Source organism: Poecilia mexicana, unplaced genomic scaffold (assembly GCF_051168715.1).
Source record: "Poecilia mexicana isolate PSO_F unplaced genomic scaffold, ASM5116871v1 scaffold_23, whole genome shotgun sequence".
Classification (NCBI taxonomy): Eukaryota; Metazoa; Chordata; class Actinopteri; order Cyprinodontiformes; family Poeciliidae; genus Poecilia; species Poecilia mexicana.
In genome coordinates, this window is record NW_028263392.1 from 9383829 (window position 1) to 9403618 (window position 19790).

The 19790-nt window shown below is 39.2% G+C and overlaps 1 protein-coding gene across 3 annotated transcripts; it reads left to right on the plus strand.

Annotated features, from left to right (window-relative positions):
• Positions 1-311: 311 nt before the first annotated feature.
• LOC106922428 (proline-rich protein 5-like) lies at positions 312-19589 on the plus strand. Of its 3 annotated transcripts, XM_014994843.2 has the most exons (11): positions 312-517; positions 2224-2338; positions 7380-7462; positions 9332-9514; positions 9831-9911; positions 11214-11320; positions 12663-12754; positions 12959-13099; positions 16117-16261; positions 16345-16632; positions 17865-19589. In XM_014994843.2, exons 3-11 carry the CDS (start codon positions 7437-7439, stop codon positions 18215-18217), a joined length of 1416 nt encoding a protein of 471 aa, XP_014850329.2. In that variant the 5' UTR covers positions 312-517; positions 2224-2338; positions 7380-7436; the 3' UTR covers positions 18218-19589. The 3 variants fall into 3 exon arrangements, with proteins under 3 accessions (XP_014850329.2, XP_014850346.2, XP_014850337.2); XM_014994860.2 differs by lacking the exon at positions 2224-2338; XM_014994851.2 differs by lacking the exons at positions 312-517; positions 2224-2338 and adding an exon at positions 5374-5705.
• Positions 19590-19790: the final 201 nt, after the last annotated feature.

Sequence of the window (19790 nt, forward strand, 5' to 3'; positions counted from 1 at the left end):
AAAACGGGAAAATGGAGCGGTATGTTTCGCACTTGCTATGCAGAGTGTTCAAGCTTCAAATTAACAGAAAGAAAAATTTGCGCTACAACACAATGAAATTTGTTACTTTATTTGTAAAAAACTTAATAAATAAAGTTGTTTAAATGAATGGAAGAGATGAGACTTTGTTGGACTTCCATCTGAAAAGATGTCTGGTGTGTGTGGTTATTGTCATCAGTTGTCCAATCACTTATCTGAAACTACCATCCTGCAGCATTTAAATTCATCCCTGCTCAAACACTCCGGATTTTCCCATCAGCATGTTCTTCAGCTCTTCAGAGACGTGGCAATGAGCCGTTTATTTGATTCAGGTGTGTTTGAGCAGAATGTTGGCTCAGGACTGGACTTGATCTACATGGTTTTTAGCAAGTAAAATAGAGATTAACTCTTGGTTTTTAACCAAATAAGTTTGTTTTGTTTGTTTTTTTACTCACAGTGATCTATAAGTGCACAATTGGTATGAGTTTAAGCCTTAAAGGTGAGTTTATTTGTATTACTTTCAAAGATCTTATTAAAAAGAGCCTTGCCACTATTCATAAAGACAATTTATCCTTCACTTTTGATTAGGATTATTTTAAGTAATCAGAAAGCTGTGTGGTGAATGGAAGCAGCTGAAAGTTTCACCGTTCTACATGATGTGATTCATTACTAAAGTTCTAGCAATTTTCATATTTTGAAGTACATTCTGATCTGAGTTTTACGGTTTCCCATCTTGGCTCTAAAAACATAATTATGACCTCTAAACGCCAAAAAGCATCTCCATCAGTCATGAAATGTAGTTAATTTTCAAGGCAGTAATTTTGTTATTCGTCATAATTATGACATTAAAGCTAATTAATGTAATTGTACCAGCCAGAAATGGGCTTCCACAATCCCAACTTAGGTGTTGCAGTACCTCTAATTCTCCACACGGCTGCGCTGCCTCACTTCACCTCATAACCCGCTACGTTTTGAGTCACAGTCCGCATCCTGTGGAATCATAAAATAACTTGTCTCACTTTGTAATCAGGAAACTGCTTGTTGTGAGGTGTGAATCTTTGCCTATTATCTGTCGCCATGGAGACGGTGGGAATGGCTTGGCCTGCCCAGTAAAACGGGAGGCCTGGGGAAGGAAAGGAGGAAGGAAAATGAGACATGCAACACAAAAACAATAAAATACTTTAAAAAAAAATCAATGGGGCAGTTTTCCTGCTATGATATGAAAACTGAACAGTGAAAAAAAAAAATCTTTATACTGAATGGGAGTTTACATTCCACAATAAGGGTTCTCACAATAGACTAAAGTTTTCAGATGTAGATGAAAATTCAGCGGGTGATTTCCAGCTTCGGCTTTATTCACGTGGTGTTTACAAAGCTCCTTGGCAACCATTAAGTTTCATGTTTAGTTTTCATGTAAAAAATGCAGAATCAACAAAACCAGTAATGGAAACCCCTGTGTCTGCCAATGTCTCATTTTTGCGTGCACGAAAATGAGGTGATTTTTAGGCATTGAAAGTGGCAATTTTATGGCACTTTCAATGCCTAAACAGAGGAAACTGTGTCTTTCATCCGTCTTTAAACTTTACTGATTGCGCAGAAAAATATTCAGATTTCATGTGCGACATCTGATTAGTCAAACTTAAAACTAACTGTACTAAACAAAGCGAGTAAAGACATCATCTTTCAAAGCTTTGTTGGTCCCGTTCATCTGTTAAGCAGGAGGTTTGTTTGATCATTGGACACTTTTTTTTTGCAGACTCTATATACTAATAAGCTGACTTCTGGGCTCCATCTTATTTAGGAGTATTGCAGTAAATAAACTGAATACAAATGTACACCTTCATTTTTATTTGTGCTTATAAGGTGGAAAAATGCTTTTGCAAGACACCGTAAACGTAACATTTAGCACTCTTCAACTTACCTCTCATTTAAAATGGTTTGTATCGATATCCATCACTAGAGTCCGGGAAAAACTGAGTGCAAGTTTAGCCTGAGCCATGAAACGAAACGCTGCATGTCCTGTTTGATTTCCACTTAACTTCAATCTTTAAATAAAAGATGTGCAGATTTTCACTTCCTACTTTTTTTTTTTTTTTCCTTGACACAAATATGCGGAGGGAGTAATGGACCTTTGTCTAATTTTCTGCCAAGCGTCATTAAAAAAAAAAAAAAAAATCTCACTTGATCTTCTCTGCATTTTTTCAGGTGTCTGTCAGCTGCCCTAGAATGAAACATTTAAGCCCCCAACCACAACCCAAATGTGAAGCCAGCTGACCTGGATGCAGCTGACGCAGAACGCCTGTTGTTACCCACAATGACGGTGAAAACGAGTTAGAGTTGTTATTCAGCTTGATGCAGCTTGAAGCCTGCATTTTGAATTAAAATCATTCCAAGAGAAGACGGGCAACTTAAGCAAAGCAATGTTGTTGATTTTTTTTTTTTTTTTTTTTGCTGAGTTTACAGAAAATGTTCTGATACCGGAGGGTAAAGCAGATATCCTCCTTCAGAGAACAGAGCAGAATGACTGATGAGTTCTGCAGGAAAATCTCATCCTTTCCCTGCTACATCCATGGTGTTGCAGCCTCTTGGTGTTTAGTGTAATCATGTAGCTTTGTGAGCAGATGCTGCGGGTCTGCTCAGGGCCGTATGGAAGTAGCTGCAAGCTCCTGCTGCTGTTTTCTTTGGCCACAGAGGGAAGTTTTTCTTTTTCTTTTTTTTTTGTCCCAAGTTAATAGCACAGAGGCCTACATTGAGCTGAAGCAAGTCTGCAGACTGTATTTGTGAAAAGAGATTTCTAAGAAAACGTATTTGCTAAATGTCGAAAATATCAAGGTTTACTTCTAGAGAAATGTGCATCACTTTCTTAAAAAACCAGAAGTGTACATACTACAAATATTGTGCTTTAGACAAATTTTTAAAAGTAGCTAAACAGTCCAGATTACGGTGGGTGTGAAAATGCACTCAAGGACAAAAACAGAGCCCTGTAGAGCCAGAAGATTTATATAAACACGAGACCCCATACTGCATAAACATGAACAGTATTTTTTTAAGTGTTTGTAGAACCTCGCATATTTATATACACATCCAATGGGTAGAGGAACATGGAACTTAATTTGACACTTTTGGAACCTGTTTAAGAACAAATATCATTAAAAATCTAATGTTGAAGAGTTTATTTCAGCGCTGAAGCTGTTCTGAGTGGGTGACTTGTCTAAAACTCCTGTAGTGAGGTGTTTCGACACGGAGAGCAAAGGTTCGTCTCCTTTTCCAACTTATGGATATGTAGGAATAAATAGTTTTTCTTGGTGTGCAAGTAAACAATTTTGTCTAATTTTGTCCTTTGGGTCTACATTTAAGACAGTTGAACAAGTTTCAATCACTTTTAGTTCATATTCAGGCCAAAAATCCTTTAGACTTTAAAGACTTTGCTCATTAAGCAGTAAATCTGAGAAATGACAGCCATAAACCATATCATAAAAAGACTGATAAAAGGCAGAGTGTTTCTATTTTCACGTCACAGTAAATAATCATCAGTGTCAATTAGTTGTTCTTTTTGTAGACCGGGTTAACGTTCTTTTACTATTTATACATCCAGGTGGTGGGGGTGTCCAAGTAGTTTGTCATAGTTATTATGTCGTCTCTTAGGCACAGAGGTTGGTCCTGCGCTTTAATGTGGAAAATAAAAATGTCCAAACACATGTCCAGGTCACGAGAGGTTGCGAGTAGAAAATGTCCTAAAGCAAACACTGCATGAGAAACTGCCAGCACTCATTTACTTCAGATTTTCAGAGCTCAGAGGTGGTAGAGATGTTGTGTGAGTATGTCTACTGTTTCTTTGTCTGAACATTGTTGTGTAGGCCAGATGCTGCTGTTTATGTAACGCCGAGTAATGTGCAAACTGTGTTTTCCAGGTTCTTTGGTTTTATGTGTGTGCGTGTGCATTTGAGGGCTTTAAATGAACCAAGGAACTTTGAAACAGTATGTCCTTGACCGGTCCACTTTACTGCTATAAACAGGTTCCTTATTACATCCACGAAGGGGTGGGGGAGGGGAAACATTTAGCCTTTGGGTGTGTGATGCATTATTGGTAGGCGAGGAGCAGAAGAGGTGCTGGAAACGTGTTCAGCCTAAGCAGATGCAGTTTGTGGGATGTGTGACAGTGAGCTCAAGCTCTGTGGTTAATGCATTGATCTAATCTTTCTGCTGAAAGCGCCCCCCACACTCGAGCCATGCATGCATGCATGCACAGCCATGCCCCTTCATGCAAACACGTGGTAGAGGATGGCCAGTCTTCCTGGTTAGAAAAAGAAAACAACAAAAAAGCAGTTTATTCTCATAGTCTCAAGAGACATTTTGCTGGATTAAACACAGTATTTTTTATTTACTAGGTGATTTTTCTGTGCTTTTTCCATTCTGTTCACATCCACTGTAGTGGATAAAATGAAAGTTGTTTACTGGCCTCCATTTTTGAACTAAATACCAGAATCTAGGTCAGTATTTCTGTTGCTGAGGAGTAAGTTAAATATAACCTGATCCACAGAAGTTAGCCACGTCTCATTAATATTTAAGCAAGATTACATGTTCTCCTAAATGTTACACTCTTGAGTATCACAGCAAATTTTTGCTTGTTCTTTCATTCTTTTTTTTCCAGTTTTATTTATCTGAATGGATTGTGTAGGGTAGCTCAGGTCTATCCACATGCCTTTAATTATTTTTAATACCACCAATAACTGCACAATTTTAGACAAAACCCTCAGGACGGAGCCAGTGAGATGCTTTGGATTGTTCTGAGGTGAGTTTGAGTAATTTTCCTGTTGTAGGTGATGTATGTGGATTTTTTTAAATTTAATCAGTGGGTTTATCAAATTTAAGAGAAACATTTTAGAAAGTATCCAGTCTTGTTCATTTACAAAATTATATACAATTTAGAAAATTATATGCAAAGTTTTTTTTGTTTGTTTTTTGTTTTGCAAAGTTTTAGAGCTGAAATGTTTCCAAGTCAACAAGTTTCTTTTTTTTTAGCAACTTTCTTTTACAGAGGGACAAATCAAGAAATTTCAGCACAGGCGCCTTAAATACATGCTTGTTTAGCAGTTTTTCAGTATTCTGGTGTCAAATGTGAGATTTAGAGAGCTGCAAAGAAATAGGCGCCCACAAACCTCAACTGAAACAGCGTCAAGAAGAGTGGGTTAAACATCCTCAACAGCTGTGTGAGATCCTGAGGAGTTACTGACGATAAATAAACTCACTGCTGCATGAGCTTACAACCTGGGCGTGATTAGTTGTTTTTTGTTGTTGTTGTTGTTGTTGTTTTACAGTTGTGTGTTTTAATTCTATTAAAAATGTATTTCAGGGTGTTGGTTATTAGTTAATGACGTGTATCTTGTTGGGCGCCCGATTCTAGCACAAAAAGAGGGTGGACTTAATTTATACCATGTCTGCACCTCCATCTCACCCACAGGGGTAAAACAACTCTCGAGCGCACACACACACGCACGCGCCTCTCGGTTTTTTCTCCTCTCTCTCTTTACTTCCTCCCTGTCTTCGTCGCTCGCGGACAGTGAAAGCTCCGCTGACAGCTCGCGGTAAATCGCGCGCGGAGATTCGGAATATTATAACGGAGCTTTTCGGGCGGAACGTCCTGGACCTTTTCACGCGCATTTAGAGGGGCTATCGAAACCCTGAAGGTAATATTTGGCTTGATTGTGCTATTTTAAGTCATTGAAGTGGGCAGAGAAGTGAGCATGAAAACATTCAGCCTAAACTTGAAATGTCAGTTGTCACAAGCGTGTAATTTGGACGTTTCCTCAGGGTCATTCTCAGCACTGTACGGGTGTAGTTATACTATACTCTGGTATAGTCCTGTAGCTGCCTCATATAGACGCTGTCAGTCCTGAAGAATAGCAGAATAGTCATTTTAAAAAGAGACACCAATGGTTTGCTTTTTTTAAACAGCCGGACCACCAACTTGTGGTTTATGTCAGTAAAACAAACAACAACCTCCTGCAAGTCACAGGCATTTATTTTAGCACATGTCTGGTGCTGGGTTATAATTTTCCTGTTGGGCTGCCAGCCTGTAGAATGGTGTCTGTGTGTGTGTGTGTGTGTGTGTGTGTGTGTGTGTCTCGAAGCAGATTATGGTGTTCATTTTCAGCAGTGCAGTTCTTTGTACAAGTACGTACTCCTTCCACTTGCTCACATTTCGTCATGTTACAACCAGAGGATACAATATGGACAAAACAAAAGTTATTCACTTTGTTTTACTGATTAAGATCTGAAAAGTGCACTGTTCATATGTGGTCAGCCCCTTGCAAATCTGGAGACCACAGAAAAGCGAAAGTGTAAAATATTTTTGCAGAAACAGATTGTTTTCTAGGAGTACTTGATTTTTCTAGAAATTCGGATTAACTTTCCTCCCCGATAGTGCATGTTGCTGCAAAATCCATCTTTCTCCTAATTGAAATGTTGTGTTCAGGATAATGTGCAGTGGTTTTCCACCACTGGTAGCATTAATCAGTGAAGCCAGCAAATTGAGGTTTGGTCTCATTCTGTCCCCTACATGGCTCTTGGCAAACAACAACCACAACTTCTTGTGTCTTTCTTTCTGCTACCCTTCCATAAAGGCCAGATTTGTGGAGTGCACAAACAATACTTTTCAGATTTTTATTTGAGTGGAGCTTTGAAAACACGCTCTTAACTTATTATTATTTTAACCACAAATCAGAGCTGCACGAGCAACCTCCTCAGATAACTTTTGCAAGGACCCAAGTGCTGGCATCAGGTCAGGACTGGAGAAAACACACAACAGTTTTCATATAAACAGACTCTAATCACCCTCAATCTTGACCTCAGCTTCACCAGACAGGTTACACCCACAACACCCTTCTCTTATAAAGCCCTGAGGTCTCTAATGAAACTTTGCTTGCTTGCATGCTTTGCAGCCAAACATCTAAAGCCACATCTGAAGCAGTAAGGCGGTTCACACGCCGTCACTCAGCCTTTGGGGGCCTGAGAAAAAGGGAGCCAGACTTGTTTGGTAAAAGGGCAAAAAAGCCTGAACTACACCTGCCTAGATTTGTCTGAAATGTATGTGCCACTCTGTCTGTGTGACTGCGTGCGAACGAGTAGGGGGCATCTGAGTTTGTGGCAGGATCAAATGTCCGTCTCAACCACTTTACTGTAATTTGATTAGAATCCGGCGTGTTGTTAGCCAGTCGTGTCCCTGTGAGGGAGATCTGCACTGGAGAACCTCGCAACCTGCTATGCGCATACTTTCTGCAGATTATGAAAACAAATGTATGTATATTTTTACACCTGTGCCCTTTTTTGTGAGTACCTTAAGCCTGATCGCTTTCTTTCAGATGCTGGGTCGCTGGCTGCAGTTGCAGAGCGGTTGTTAGCCATCTGCCGGGGCTAACATGGAGCGAGAGGGCTCCTTTAGGAGGTGAGACCACAAACACACTCCTCAATAAACATTCACATTCAGTCTTCACCTCAGCTCCCGCTGTCTCTGTCCTCGTGGACGCACAAAGACTCACAATAATGCACATTAATGCAACATGCATTCCTGGATGACCTCATTCGTGCTTTCACTCTTCTTCTTCCTTTGTTCGGTGATTAGACTGCAGCCTTCCTGTGCAGAACAGGGGCCAAAAACTCAGATGTGTTTCACTTCCTGCTCACATCAGAGCTCTTTGCCTTTTGCAAATCCAGAAAAAGACACTTTCTTCCCTAGCTCAAATAACATGTCTAGACAGCGAGAGCGACTCTATGCTTATTTTTGGTCTTGGTATCTATTTATTCTCAAAACTGAAGTGTGCAAAGTCATGGTAGCTGTACGCATGACTTTGAAACATCCTTTTTGAGAAGCTTTGGATAGTTTACCGAGTCTAGACTGTGTCCAAACATGCACACGGCTCCTGTTTCGCACAGTGACCTATTTATGTGGACTAAGATCCAGGTTGTTAGATGGACCAGCAGCACACCTTCTTTCCTTTTAATTCACATGCTTATTCATTGTCTTGCATTTTATATAGCTTTGTGTAACTTCACCATTTAGTGCCGTTTGTGTCACAAATGTGTGTAGGTGTGTAGCAAGGTAAAAAAAAAAAAAAAAATGAAACTTGCAAGCGTTTTTAATTTAAATATTTCTAAACTCCTGAATTCATCTTTCCTGTAGCTGAGAAAAATTGCTTTAAACGTATTTCAAATAGTTGAGTGGCAGTGCACAGCAACAGCCTCCAACATCAAAACTGACTTGAGTGAAGCAGCTTGAGCCCAGCTTCTTTCTTCTCTGAGCCCTGCTCACAGATGGAGAGAGAGGTAGATGGAGTGAAACGCGTCACCTTTAAACTCTTCCCTCCCTTCTTTGGCAGCCCTGGAACCTCAAAGGGTTGCTTTGTTCGCCCGGCACAAAAGCTCTCATGGTCACATGGCCACCGAGCTGACACAGCCTGGCAAAGGGACAGAGACCCGGAGAGGTAGAGCGGGTCGGGACGAGTAGAGCTGGGAAGTTTTAAAAACTGGAAACGGAGAGTCAGAGGCGCTGCTTCCATCCAGATTAGTGTGACTCGCATACATCCAGTCATGGAGTGGGGATATCTGAGACTCTTTTATGTGCTTGAGTAAGTACATGTCATCATGTTTGTGTGAGCAGAAGACGAATTTGTGTTTCTGTTTTTTATTTTCTTTCATTTTTGTAGTTTCTACGTGATCCGAATAAAAAAAAAAAGTTTTTCCATTGTCATGCACTGGCTCACACTTTTCAAGCTCCACTTAAGATACTCGACTTTCTTCTTTTTGCACACTCCATGCTTTCTTCTGAACTTCTTGGATAATTGTTCGAAAGGCTTTGATCAATTTGTTTTATTCCTCTGCTTGTCCTTCAAGGCGATGTTCTTTGAGTTTTAAACGAGCTCATCAGCTTGTGTTACCAGTATCAACCATCCTTTAATAACTGCCAAGCCAAAGGTTTTTTAATCGGTTGAACCAACAGAACTGTGCGTTTTTTTTCAAAAGAATTTTCTCAGCGCTGTTTGATTTTTCACAGAAAAAACTATTAGCCTTATTGCTGTTAAAGTTGAACAGTTTGGAAGTAGTCGCTTGTCATTATTTCGCTCATACAGTATCTAAACAGGCACTCAGCATGATGCTACCACTACCTCCACTTCTCTCAAGCAAATAAATCAATCTCTGCTTCGTCACGGTCTATCCATGGCAACTGTGACAACTTGCAATCTAATCCGTCTAGAACTGTGGCTACTCGCGTCCATAAATTTGTCTGTTTTTCGTTTCCTTCCTGCTGGATCTCAAGGAGCCTCCACAACAAACTGCGGCTGGGCACCGGCTCGTCCTCCAGCCTCACCGACCTCTCGCAGGTAAAAAGTTCATCAGGAGGTGGGGAGAAGGCAGGGACAGCTGGGGGGCCGTCAGAGGAGTGTGGGAGGAACAAAGAGACTCAGCAGAGGAGGGCCGGTGCCAACGCCACCTGGAACAGGTCAGCGCATTAGATATTCATCATGTTTACTCTGTTACTTTGACATTTATGAAGCTCTATTTCCATAAAGAGAGAGAGATAAAAGAGGCAAGCAATATGCATGTATATTGTTTTTATTATTTGGAACATGCTTTTGTTCTCCAACATAAACTGAGAATTGTTGGACCTCAACCTCTAACCTCAAAAAGTTCATGATGCTGGAAACTTTTCAGCCAGGTGTGATTTCCTCAGCAACAGTTTGATGATACTTGAACGGCCTTCAGCTTGTGGTAATTGGTCTAAATAATTTTTTTTTTAATTTGCCGTTTGTCTTCAGCATCCACAACGCAGTGATCTCGGTTTTCCAGAAGAAGGACCTGGGAGAAAATGAGCTCTTCACCCTGAATGAAGGCGTCAGGTACAGCCCCCCGTCGCACGCACGCTGCACTTCTTTAACTGTGGCTGATTTTCATTTAACATACATTTACTGAATTACACTGCTGTTGCCCTCAACTCTTTATTCAGACATTTGCACATGCATGATAACAGTAGTTGCTCCCACTGAAAAGGAAACACCTTATGATTATTTGATCAGATGGGAACAGACAGGTTAAGGTTACACAGGGGTCACTGCTGTTTACTTTCAGTGTAGCTGAGGGTTGCTTACATGGTGTTGCCAAAACTCTGGTGTAAATATTAAAGCACACAAACAGGTTTTCTCTGACAGCATTTACATACAGGTACGCACAATAGTCAGAGCAACGTCTGTTCTTCTTGGAAACGGCTTGAAATAAGCTTTTTATAAAATTGGAAACTTTAATGTAACATGTTTATAGCAATTACAGTTTTAACATTTGATCTCTTTTCATGCTACCCTTTTATCCCAGTAAAGGAGGGGCTTCACAGCAGTGCAGTTGGTAGCATCACAAGAAGGTCCTGATCCCACAGATCCCAGCCTGTGGTTTTTCTGTATGGAGTTTGCATGTTCTCCCTGGTGACATGTGGGTTTTCTCTGGAATCCTCCCACAGTCCAAAAGGCATGGCTCGGTGTTAATGAATGGCTGGATGTTTAAAAATGAGAAGACTGAACTATAAGCTTCCAGTGTATTTTTCTACTTCGTTACATAACTCAATAACCACTTTTTTAAATAAGTATCTACAGTTCTATTAACAAATTAGCACCATCCTGATTGGCAATAATATTGTTGGTGCCATCAGAAAGTCTGATCAGTCAGATCAGTCAAAATCAAATGCCCCACATTTGATATTGATTTATAAAATATTTGTATTTTATAAATCAATCAAAAATGCATCAAACTAGTGGTTTTAAGATGAGAAAATACAAAGATGTCCATGGGTTATGGATGCTTTTGTAAGGCTTTAAAACATGGCCGTAACTATGCCATGTGACAGCTTCAATAAAGATTTTATAGTCTCCAGATATGCAGTGTTTGAACAGCAATTTCACATGTGAGCAGTTTAGCAACCATATTTATCTCTATGAGCCCATGTTCTCCATTTGTCGGGGCTGAACCAGCTCTTTGGGACATCGCCTTAGCTCCTGAACACAAGGTGGACATCTCTCCTAATTTCCCGAGACTTGCTGTTTGAACACAGCAGTTTGCTTTTCCATCTGGTTTGTTTTTAAAATAAGAACCAACCAGTGGTGCGTGTGTGTCTCTTCATGCTTCATAAGCCCTTGTGAATCTGCGTTTTATAGGCAGCTGCTGAAGACCGAGCTGGGCTCCTTCTTCACAGAGTACCTGCAGAATCAGCTCCTCACCAAAGGCATGGTCATACTGAGGGACAAGATTCGCTTCTATGAAGGTGCGCACCACTTCTAGCTGAACATAATGATGTATCGAGCAAAAATAACAGCACTTTCAGCATGCATGTACTTATTTATTTTTTTAACATTGTAACTGTAAATTGCTGATTAAGTGTATTGAAATGAACTCCCACAACTGTAGACCAAATATTTTATCTTCTGAAAACTTCAAGCCCTTGCATTGCAGTTGGTAGAGTTCAGTGACGGGCATCATGGAACGGATAGATGTCATATCGTCACCTCCACCTTTTGACTGGCGAGTTGTGACATTTACAGATGGCGAGGTTGAATATAAAAAACAACCCACACAAAAAGGGACTTTTAGAATTTGACACATTTTTAGGCTCGCTTTCCAACCTTTAAAGCAAAGGTTTGTTGTTTTCTTTTAACTAATAAAGCTGTCGAGATTTTGATCATTTGCATAACTTCTGGAGAAGTACAGTACAAATACTTATAAAACAGAAAGTCTCCGCCTGAAAGCTCTTTGGAAGTGTTGTCTCCATCATAAGACATCTGTGTCGTCTTGCTTTGATTAACAGTATTCACCGTAGCCCTGATTCATTTCAGGGAAACTCCAAGATCACTGTTTTATCTTGTTTGGTCTCTGATAAGGACTGGCAGAGAAAAATAATTATTGACTACAGTGCCAGATGCTGAGTTTACCTCATGAGTTAACCATTAGTTTGAACTGGGAGTGTGTGGCTTTATCTCTCCTTGGCGAATTTAAATGAAGGACATTTCCCGACACAAACACAGAGTTACTTCAAAGACTTTGAAAAGATAGGCGCAACATGAAACAAAAGGCCCTTGTTGCTTCCGTTTCTGGGTAATATGCAGAGTAAATTTGAAGCAGTTTTAAACCAACATAAATCTCACACTCAGAAGAGACCAGCTGTGACAGAGCTCACCACTGTTGGCACAGAAACGTAGGCAGGAAGTGATCCTTTTACGTCAGTACCACATCTAGACGGTGAGAAATTTAGGATAAGTCAAACCACAGAAACCTACAGACCTATTGTTCTGACTAGACCAAAAGTGCCCAAAAGTAAAATTATGTACATAGGAGTGGGAGATACAGTGTCTTGCAAATATGTTCATATCCTTTGAATTTTTCTGCACTCAGTCACTTTGAAACCAAATATTCTGTGTATTTTGGGGGGGGGATTTTATGTGATAGAGCAGCACAATGTAGCACACAATCTCAAAGTAGATAATGTAGTGTGCATACAGGGAGAAGAAAGCAGAAAATAATAAAAGCTTAGCATGCAAAAATAATTTTACTTTCTTACTGTGATGCCTAATTCACATTGTTGCACGTTTATCACCTTGGTTCCGTTTAAGGTCAGAAGCTGTTGGACTCCTTGGCTGACACGTGGGATTTCTTCTTCTGTGATGTTCTGTCCATGCTGCAGGCCATCTTCTACCCTGTGCAGGTATGCAAATTCTCACACATGCACATGCCCCCTTCTAATGACAGCCTTACTGTTGTAACAGTTTTTATATATATATATATATATATATATATATATATATATATATATATATATATATATATATATATATATATATATATATATATTTTTTTTTTTAATTTTTTTTTTTTTTTTTAATTTTTTTTTTTTTGGTTGTTTGAATAGGGAAAGGAGCCTTCAGTGCGTCAACTTGCTCTCCTCCACTTCAGGAACATCATCACCCTCAACCTGAAACTGGATGAGGCATTGTCTCGACCTCGAGCCAGAGTTCCCCCCTCCATCATTCAAATGCTGATGATACTACAGGTATCTTCTTTCCTTGTCTCTTCCACCCCTGCGAAGCCTTATTTTAAAATAAGTTTCAGCTGTGCAAGAAGGAGGAGCGGACTAAATAATATTTTTGAGAAGAAGAGCAGAGGTTAGAGGATGAGGGAGAGTATTTTTTTTTTTTTTTTTTCCAGAGATCTCAGAGGAAGTAATCTCAGTGTGAACACGGAGTGGAGTTGTCTTCCCATGACCATTTAGTCCCCTCTGCACCCTCCCTGCAGGGAATTATCCATGTTTACACTAAAGCAATGACAACCCCACAAAACCAGAACAACTGTCAGCATAAGCCTTAGCTTTTCCGACCTTTGCCTCACATGTATAATATAGGAAAAACATTAAATGAGCTTTGCCTCAAAAGCAGATGAAGTTGCATAATCAAATAAAATGTGCTGTAAATGTTTTGGAAACATTTCTATGGTTAAATGTTACAATTTAAGCCAATTTTATGTTCCTTTTATGGTGTCACAAGTGGCTTGCTCTACATTGTATTTGATCTGAACTTGTGGTTTTTCATTGTGGTTTTGCACCCTTAAAGTGCTTTAAAAATATGAGTAGAAGTTCCTCAAACTATTAACTGAATTTAATCTATCTAGTCCTCAGACGAGTGAGGTTGGTGTTCATTGTTGAACAATAAGAGACTCTGGAACAACAAAAATTTAAAGGCCTGTCTCAGCTCTCCCATTTCTGAGGATTGATGAGACAAAAGTGTATATTTGTGGAAGGAGTGTGTTCTGTCTCATCTGCTGTTAAAGTAGCTCTGCATTTCAGGAAAAGAACGTTGTGCCTAGTCAAGCAGGGTGGTGCTACTCTGGAGGTCTTTTTTTTTTTTTTTTACTTACTGAGCCTTTATTCTAAAAACTGAACTATTTGGCCATTCTATTTTAAGCCTCGAGGGGAACCACCACCCCCTTTGACTGAACTGCTCATTGTCATGCAATGACCAGTACAACTTGTGTTGCATGTTAAAAGATTTGTAACACTGCGACACAGAAGATGGCAGAAAGCTGTTTCTCAGAATAAGGCTAGAAAAGACTGAAGGGAAAGTGAGCTTTGGTGTAAATTGCATAGGAAAAATGTTCAGTCTTGCTGAAAAATCAGGAAGACTTTAAAAAAAATGCATTTCTTCAACAAAATTGTAAAGAGGGCCTTTGTCTTTCATGAGGTAAAATGCAACTGGAAATTAGATTTTAGCTTAAAGCTAACGCTAACTATGTGGTTAGTTTGCTGTTAAAATAGTTAAATTTATAGGTTGGTTGCTTCTAGTTAGCTGATAGTTTTCTTCTGGCTGTTTGTAGCATAACACAGTCTGGTTTGATGGTGTTTCTTCAGCAGAAGTGGAGTTTACTGTATCTAGTGACTCAAAAGCAGATACAGTTTTCTGATAAGTCAATTCATTAGTCTCCAGTTGTTCTGGGGACTTTAAAGACATTTGTTACAGCTTCCTTCCTCTGTCATGAACTTTAAAAATGTTTTCTGATGTATAAATAGATTTGGCCTGATGTTCTCTGAAGTGACTACACAGACCCTAATTGATGTTCTGCTACTTTTTGAAAATTGTAAGAAAATTGTCACTTTTATTTCTTAATTTTGTCAGCTTTGAGTATTGCAACGTTAAGTCTCACCATTGTGAAATAGTAGTAAGTGTTAAAGTTAAACAAAAAGGTCAGCCCCTGAGGAGGTAATAAATAATTTCCCCCCCTGGTTGCATGAATAATTTTGTTTTTTAAGTTACCGTTTTGCGTTCAACATTGCAAATCCTGCCACGTTCTTCTTTGAGGATCGTTTAGCTGTGGTGGGTTCAACTAATTGGCAACTGAACATGTTTGAGTTTTAAGTATTTCCTGTGCTTGTGCTCTCTGTGCATGTATGAGTGTCTGTATCTCTTTGTGTTTGGGTTAACGTGTAGTGACTCATTGACCCAAATCTGCTTCTTCTACGTTCAGATACAGAGGTCACAGGCATCCAGACAGAACGGTAGACTTGCATAGAAAGTCGTGTGTATTTTTGCTTAATCCCTTTTTGTTTTACTCTAAAACCGAGGGACGGAAGAAAGGAAGGAAGGAAAGGGAGAAAAAAATTTAGGTTTAATTGTGGATTTAAGATGTCTTTGCTTCTCCTTGTTCACATCTGATGGTAATTTTCTTTTTATTCTTTAAGACCACATGACGCCAGTTCACTGACGTGTGCTCTACTCATGTGGTTTTGATCTTTGTGGTTTTCAAGCAGCAGCTCAGTGATTCAGAGTATAGAAACTTGATTGATTTTCTCAGGGAGTTCAGTTCTGCAGCGGCAGCCTGGTTTAAGTGCAAGACTTTTTGTCCCATTCCTTCAATGGTTATGATTATTGTTGAAATCAGCAACAGAATGAACTTTATATTATCGCTTAACTTTTTGACCAATTTTCTAAGTCCCACAAAATAAATTGTTTAATTCTTTCATTGAGCCAAACATCCAATGTTGATGGATGCAATGTTTCCAGTTAAATCGCAGTGTCTACTTTTCTTCAGAAGAGGGCGCTATACTAATTGAAGTACATTTATTACGACTAAAAATAAAACCATTAATTATATCATCTCTGGTACATTCATCTTTATCTTTGGTGTTGAAGTTATCTGTTGCTCTTTTTTTTAAATAAAATGTCTCTGTGATTATGATTGCTGCTGATGCTTTTGTTGTTTTTTTTTTACTTGATTGACATTGGCTAAATTAAACAAATGTTAAGTTCTGTCAACTCTTCAGTTATGATTTTTTTTTTTTTTTCCAGGTTTTGTTATAATGATACTAGTCAACTTTATTTAGAAAGGGACAATATACAGCTCAAACATAAATGTCATGTTTTAAACCAAGACCCAAAAGACATTTCTGATGCTTTTTTTTTCTTTTAAGAAGAATGTGCGACACACCAGGAAGTCACATTTCTGTCTTTATTCTTTTACCTCAAAATGTTTTACTGCTTTGTTCATTTTCTGACTTGGCTTTGTGTGTCTTTGACACAGGGAGTCCATGAATCCAAAGGTGTAACAGATGACTACCTTCGTCTGGAGTCTCTCATCCAGAAGGTAGTCTCTCCGTATCTGGGGACTCACGGTTTATACTCCAGAGATGAATCCTCCAATTTGCACTGCTCATCCTGCTTGTTAGGTATTTTCGTGTTTTTCTGCTCTTTTCCACGGCGCTTTATATTCTGTATTACAAAATGTCTTCATTTCCCTCACTCACTGTAGAAAAGAAGCTGCAGTACTCAAGGGCTCCCAAAACACACGGCTCTCCCACTGTGAAGAATCCAGTGGTCCGCTCTAAGAGCTACAACGTTCCCATGCTGACTCCTGTTGTCGAGTATGACATAGACTCATCCTCAGGTGGCAGCACGGGCATCAGGCGGCACTCCGTCTGTGAGATGTCATCTTGCGTGGAGGAGAGCAGCTCAATGAATAAATGCGCTGCCAGGATGTCTGATGACAGCAGCGTTTCAAACTCCTCCACAGCCTCAACCACCTCTGCTGCACTGACAGGTAAACCAAACAGAAGCTGCCTATTTTTTTTCTTTATTGTGCTTCCCAGAAGCAGTCACACCTCTTGAACAAACTCCAATGTGCTTCATTGGGATGTTATATACCAACACAAAGAACTTCTGTATTGCAAAGGGAAAATTACATGTTTTCCTTTCTCTTCCTCTTCTTTCTTTACGAACAAGAAATCTGAAATGTGTGGCGTTCCGTCTGAATACTTCCTGTTGCTGCAATTACAGCTGGAAGTGTTTTGGAGTAGCTTTGGAGATCTAGAGATTTAACAAAACTCGGTATTTTGCAATTCTCTGGAAGTTTGCTCCAGATTAAAGGAGAATAACAACTGAATACTGCTTCACCATGTTTGGTTTTGAGTGAGAAGACTAGAACCAGACGACCTGAGAGGTCTGTAAGGTTGATACAACGGCAACAGATCTTTAATACATTTTCGTGCTAGCCCATTCAGTGATTTTTATACTATCAAAAATATTTTAAAGTCTGTTAAAATGCAGACTTCAGGAAGGACTTTAGAACTGGGGTAATGTGCTCTATTTTCCCATGTTTAGTGACAACGCAAGCAGCTGTCTGTGTGACTTTTTAAGCAGACTGCTGCAGTAACCAGTTTGACTAAAGACAAACACATGGATGAGTTTCCCCAAGATCTTGTTGGGACATTAGCCCTTTAATCTTGGAAATGTTCTTCAGGTGATAGCCTTTAAATTGTTTTTATGTGTGTCTGATGGTTCAAGTCTGAGTCCATTACTACATCCAGATTTCGGGCCCGATAGCTAGTTTCTAGCTGCTTTATGACCCGACTCTGCTGGAAATTATACAGCAGATGTATGCCTGAACTGTGTTGCTTTGTCCGTTTTTCATTAATGTTCTCTAACATGCCTCTGGGTCCTTCACTCAGTTGCCATATTCGATTAAACTATTCTCACTTTTGCTTTTGAGTGAATAGTTTAGATTTTTTTTTTCAGGAGTATCAGAGTAAAGGGAGCTGAATGCAAATGCTTGCCAAGCATTTCGGATTTTAGCTGTGAAAGTGGTTGAAAATCCTGTACTGTTTACCTTCCATTATTATGCTACTGTGCATTTTACTATCATATTTTTTGGAAAAGCTTCAAAATATATGAAAACCTTAATGATGAAACACCTATCATTAAGATTTCTCTTTCAGCAGAAACAAAAACAAAAAGCATCTGCTTATAACATAATCTCTATAACTGTTTGTTCAGACACTTTAACGTCCAGTCAAGACCTCCAGCTCCGAGACGACGACAGCCCCTCTATGCTCCACCCTCTCAAACCACAGCAGCCCTCCCCCAGCATCCTCCCTGATCCGTCTCCAGCTGAGGACGCTCATTGTACTGGCTTGCTGGAGTTTGACTCTCCATCGTCCTCCAAGGTTCTTGCACAAGACACGAGCTCCGGTCCCAGTCCGGCGTCCAGCATAGAGATGACGGCAGACCACAACACAGAGTCTCTGGACTCGGAGCAGGAACCAGACGGGATCTTTCTGGACTTCTCGCACCTCTGCTTAGGGGACGCAACGCACAGCAGAGACAGTGACGGGCAGAGCGTCGCCTGACACACGCAGGCGCACACAGTTCATTATTTAAAGCGTTAACACTGCTGAGCCGTGAGAGATTTTCCTTGCACTATGTGATGCCCCCGGTAGTTTTTAAAGACTCTACATTATAGAGATTCTTTCAAGATGAAGTATTTTTCTATGTTGAATCACTAAATATGTCAGGCATTTTTGTCCCTAACGTGATATCACCTTGTTTTATTATATTTAAAATCTGGGTAAAACAAACAATTGATTATAAAATTTAAACTTTATATTTATTTTTAAGCAAAAACCTCAAACTATTTTGATAATTGTTTGTAATTCTCTGTGTTTTCAAATGTTAAACTCTTACATCACCACTGTGCCTTTTGCTGGATTAACGGTGTAGATCTGTTCAAAAACTACAGTCTTTTATATATGATCTGTGAGGAATTTTACTGTCTACTGGTTTTCTGTAACTGTCATGTTTCCATAATGTTAGCATCTCTATCAAAGTGTCAATTTAGTCCTTGTTAAAGTAAATATCACTGCAAATTTGTGAAATCAATTTTTCACAATTTGGCTCTTATTTGAAGATAGTCGCAGTTTCTCCCACTTTCCGAGGGATAAGTCCAACTTTTGGGGGCGCGCCATTAGATTTTTCCGACTGCAAAGTCGGAATTTTCACATTATGACCAAACATGGAACGCTCCATATGACTGTATAAAATCGTTTGTAGCACTGATAAACTAAATGTAACTATATTTAAGTTCATAAATCAGTTTCCTGGGTTTTTAACAAAATTTCATAAAACATTTTAATGCAACTTATTATGCTTAAACCTGTTTGAAAGGAAGTGGAGTCCTTTTATCAGAAAGTATATGTACTTCTGCTTGGTTTTAGAATAAATCACAGCACTAAAATTGTTTTAAACAACCTGCTTGATAATGGCTTTATCTCTATGCTTCCGATAATAAGTTTCAGTTTTCCATTCAGCACATAGACTTGGAGATTTCATTGGACTTTAAATTGTTTAAGTCTCATGTATCCGATTGATTCCACTTTGTGTTAGTTCACAGCTTATCGCCCACTACTTCCAGAGTCAGTTGTAGTATCACACATGAATATTCACTTGGGTCCCCTCTGTAGCATTCTACATACATTATCAAACACAGATTCATGCAACAAGAAAGAGAATATGGGTTAATAAATATAAAAGAAAACCCACTGCATTAAATATGTACTGAAAGATTTATTCTTTTGAAAACAAAAAGAAAAAATCTAGAAAATAACCTAGTTTTTCATGTTTCTGTCTCCCATACTTTTTGTTCTGGACAAAAATGAAAGCAAGTTTCAAGCTTTTTCAGATTCTGTAACATGAACTCGCAAATAAATTATCTACTAGAAATGATTGCACTTCTCTTACAAGTTTTGAGTTTCAAGAAAAATGTCCATGTATTTTAACCATGAATTTCATTTTATTGGGTCCTTATTTTCTATGTAAATGTAAAATTGATATTTCTATTTTTCAAAGGCATATATGATGAATTGTGTTTACAGTCAACGTTCCTAAAGAAACAAAAGAGGGGGAATGTAATATGTGGCTTACAAA

What these genes read in the sequence shown, in the direction of transcription:
- LOC106922428 (XM_014994843.2), top strand. Translation starts at nt 7,437, where the DNA reads ATGGAGCGAGAGGGCTCCTTTAGGAG. An exon ending in CAAGATTCGCTTCTATGAAG is followed by an intron (nt 11,321 to 12,662) that starts GTGCGCACCACT and finishes GTTCCGTTTAAG; the next exon opens with GTCAGAAGCTGTTGGACTCC. An exon ending in CCATCTTCTACCCTGTGCAG is followed by an intron (nt 12,755 to 12,958) that starts GTATGCAAATTC and finishes TTGTTTGAATAG; the next exon opens with GGAAAGGAGCCTTCAGTGCG.